Here is a 4,187-nt window from a genome sequence, read left to right as displayed (position 1 = left end):
GGCCGGGCGCGGAGCCCCCGCCGGTGGTGAGATCCGGCTGCGAAGCACTTGCGCCGCTCATGGAGGGGCCCGATCCTGGCGATTGGGTTGGTGGGGAGTGCAAGAAGGATGGGTGGAGTGAGTGGGTATGGGCGCAGTTTGCGAGAGCGCCGACGGTTATCGGAGGTAACCGGCATTCCGATCTCCGGCTGCTGCTCGGAGTCATGGGGGCGCCTCTCGCACCAGTTCACGTCTGTGCCGGCGAGCCGCTTCCTCATCTGAGCATCAAGGATACGCCCATTGTGAGTTTCGATGGAGGGTTGGAGGCAAAAAAGGGCATAAACTTTGGCCGTGTTTACTGGAGTTTTTTATCGGAATTGTTTATTAGGGTTTTTGGTTTGATGGATGCTTTATTCGATGAGTTTTTTGGGGTTCGTGATGGTGCAATTTTTTTATGCTTTTTTGAAGCGTTTTTGTAAGTTTTGTGGGGCTGAGTTTATTGATTTTTAGTTGAATTTGGTATGTAGTTTAATTTTGTTTTGGGTTTAGGGTACAGTTTGGAATTCTTAACGCCAATAATAGGATTTGACATGCATTTTGATTTTTAGTGCTAATAATAATTGGCTCTAATTGGGATTTTCAATTTTATCGCTTGTTTTAGTAACATAAAACCTAATTTTATGAAGATTTTGTAATCTGGTGGTTGTTTCCTTTACCGAAATCAATTTCACCCTTTGTTATTCATAGAATTCACCAAACTTATTATGGCATTATGCATTAACCGTAGAAATTTTACCCCCTCTTCACGCTTCTTGAATGATTATTCTTAATTTTGTTCTGTTTCACCTTTTTCAATGTAAGCATCAGATTATTGTTTTTTATTTCTTGTTCTTGATAGCATTTTTTTTTTTTATCGCATTAAACTCATTACCCGTTCTTCATGCTTTAAGAATATTTATTGATTTCTTCTTCAACCTGATGTTGTAGGAAACTTCATCGGCTCAATATATACTGCAGCAGTACACTGCAGCTTCTGGTGGAATCAAGCTGCTGAGCACAATTCATAATTCCTACGCCATGGGTAAGATGAGGATGGTGACATCTGAGATCGAGACAGCAACCAAAGTGATGAAGAATCGAAATTCTTCAAGAGATTCCGAGTCCGGCAGCTTCGTGCTGTGGCAGATGCTTCCTGAGATGTGGTATCTCGAGCTTGCCGTCGGTGGCAGCAAGATCCATGCCGGTTGTAATGGCAAGATAGTTTGGCGGCACACCCCATGGCTCGGCGCTCATGCCGCCAAGGGCCCTGTTCGTCCTCTTCGTCGAGCACTTCAGGTATAAAGTTAACTCTTTTAATGAACTTCATTTCCTTACCATGGAGAAATTTTACAAGGAGGCGTTTACATACAACACAAATCCTATATATCTACATATCTAATACCTAAACTTTTTACATTTATAGTGGCCAAATCTTTCAAATCACATCAAAAGTACCAACATTTTAACTTTTCTTAAAAAGTGAAACCACCTTTTGTGTAAAAATTAATGTTTAGATGTTAAATATGTAAATACATAGGACTTGAGTGGTATATATGTATATCTTCCAATTTTGCATGGCCTAATTGAATTTGTGGTGAGTCTTGGTCTTTATTCTCCGGAGAGCTCATTTGAATATGTTTACGAAAAGTAAGACTTTACTTTAACTCATGGGGCATTTACATACTTACCACATCATTCTCTTTTCTTTAGGTATCTAACACCTAAATTTTACTTTTTACATCTATAAAACCCAAATCTTTCTTATTTGAATAAAAAATATCACCATTTTAACTTTTTAAAAAGTGAAATACACCTTTTTTCTTCAATGGATAAGGTTGCATGTGCCAAATAATTGAAGTTTAGTTGTTCCACATGTAAATACATAGAAATTGAGTGGTTTGTGTGTAAATGTTCCTTAACAAATTTTGTGTTTGACAATTTAACCATATAGTTATGATATTTTGTTGGTTTTTTTGTAGTTTGAAATAAATATTGATTTCCAACTACATCCAACCATCATTTTAAAAAGATGTTGTCACAAGGCCTGAAATCATTTGGTTTTTGATCGGTTGGAGTGTTTTTGTTGTAGGGTCTCGATCCGTTGACAACGGCAAACATGTTTGCAAACGCTCAGTGCATCGGAGAGAAGAAGGTTGATGGAGAGGATTGCTTCATTCTGAAGCTTTGTGCTGATCCTCATACTTTGAAGGCTAGGAGTGAGGGAGCCGCAGAGATTATAAGGCATGTTATGTTTGGATATTTCAGTCAGAAAACTGGGCTTCTCGTCCACATGGAGGACTCACACCTAACACGAATCCAACCGAGTTCCGGCGGTGAGTCGGTGTACTGGGAGACCACCACCGCTTCGTTTCTCGATGATTACCGCCCTGTTGATGGTGTTATGGTCGCCCATTCCGGTCGCTCCATCTTCACTCTCTTCAAGTTTGGCGAGGTTGCTTTGAGTCACACGAAGACAAGGATGGAGGAAGCGTGGACCATCGACGAGGTGGCTTTCAATGTTCCCGGTCTTTCCGTGGATTGCTTCATCCCTCCTTCGGATCTGAAGGGCGACACAATAAGCGAAAGCTGCGAGCTCGATAGAAGCGGGAGCGGGAAGATGGCCGTGTCGAGTTTTAATCGAGCGAAGGTCGTCGCCTTTTAGAGGCAAGTGGGATGCTGGTATGGGTGATTAGGAAAGTCATTTTGATGAATTGTTTATATCTCTTAGTTTCTTGTTTCACTAACTTGGTGTGACAAATAGGATAGTCTAAAATCAAAATTGATTCCTGATGGAATTGGAGTTTGTTGGTTTGACTTCTTGGCCCTAATGGAGGAGTAAATGGAGGCTCAAATTGCTTATTAAGATTTGAGCTTTGAGTACTGGTTTTTTAATTGGGAGTTTGATTGAATTTATATATTTGTTTGTGTTCAGGAGTTGCTTCTTCATCTTTATCAGACCAAATGCTACTCTGGCTGTATGTGTGATCTGGTTTTACTAAAGTTCTTGTAAAAGTCTCAGCTTTTTGTGAGATTAATGAATGGCTACAAGTATTTCGTTTATAGCTTTTGCTTTTGCTTCATGGTTTCTTGGGATTCATTCTTTTGCTTTTAAGCTCATGATATTTCATCCTTATTTTGTTTTCTAGGCGGTATAAATGGCAAAAAAGGAAAATTTATGTGTTAGATATGTTAATATTAAGGGATTCGGTGGTATGTATGTAAATGCCCCCTTTTCTTTATTAATCATCACATCAAGTGGCTTATGGACACAATAATTTTGACCTGCTTTGGCAGAAAATGTCACAATAAAGAGGGGATGGGGTCCTCTTTTATACAGTTAAGTCGGAATCCTCCATATAAGGGAGATGTTCATGTCCATCCTTTATGGGTAAAGATTGTGACTCGGGGAACCGAATGTTTCACATTTTATTGCAATTACTTGTGATGCACCAAAACAATGTTAATTAAATTTATCAGTTTGTATGTCAGAAAAAAAAAATGTATAAAATAAAAAAGGTGTTGTTTATTGGATACAATACGAATTAAATGCAGGTCTCATTTATTGGATTTAATAAAAATTAATTGAGGTTGGAGTCTTTTTTAATTAATAATTTAAAGATTTTTTAATTAAAAAAAAAACCTAAAAAGTAAACAAACCACGGCGGCTAGCTTAATTGAAATAATACGCTATGTAATTATAATTATATTGGTCCACTCTTTTAATGAATTGGAGAAGATGAAATTATAAAATTGATATTTACGAATATACAATAGTGGTTTAGATATAATAACAATTGTTGGGCTACGATAAATATAGTTCCGTAAAGGCCATGATTAAAAGATGCAATATCATCAATTGTAATAATAGTTGGCCATATAGGCTTTATTTTGGGCCTGCAATAGTATCAGTTGGCACAAAGGTCTTAGTTGGTCATTGCAAGGATAGTAGTTGACCATAAAGTTTATAGTCGATGGTTGGACCACTTGTCTTGGTACGGGGTTATATTTTTACAATGGATAATGCATCTGTCGTAACACAACATAAAAAAAAATACATGTGTTAGGGATCACCATTGTATTTTGATTATAATGGTTGTATGTTGTGGTTAGCGGCCGTCGGTGATCAGTGGCGGTTGGAGATGACATCATGTGGTGGCCAATGATAATTA

General features: G+C 38.2%; 1 protein-coding gene across 1 annotated transcript; it reads left to right on the top strand.

Annotated features, from left to right (window-relative positions):
* Window positions 1–17: 17 nt before the first annotated feature.
* LOC110023402 lies at window positions 18–2,980 on the top strand (the record flags this gene model as incomplete). The annotated part of the gene is given in 3 exon segments (XM_020722808.1): window positions 18–281; window positions 967–1,314; window positions 2,108–2,980. Coding segments are annotated over 3 exon segments (1,143 nt in total). The 3' UTR covers window positions 2,681–2,980.
* Between the last annotated feature and the right edge of the window lie 1,207 nt (window positions 2,981–4,187).

The sequence above is a fragment of the Phalaenopsis equestris genome, unplaced genomic scaffold (assembly GCF_001263595.1).
Source record: "Phalaenopsis equestris unplaced genomic scaffold, ASM126359v1 Scaffold000224, whole genome shotgun sequence".
Taxonomy (NCBI): domain Eukaryota; kingdom Viridiplantae; phylum Streptophyta; class Magnoliopsida; order Asparagales; family Orchidaceae; genus Phalaenopsis; species Phalaenopsis equestris.
Note: the sequence above shows the minus strand (reverse complement) of the source record. Positions and strands in the feature narration are given on the sequence as shown.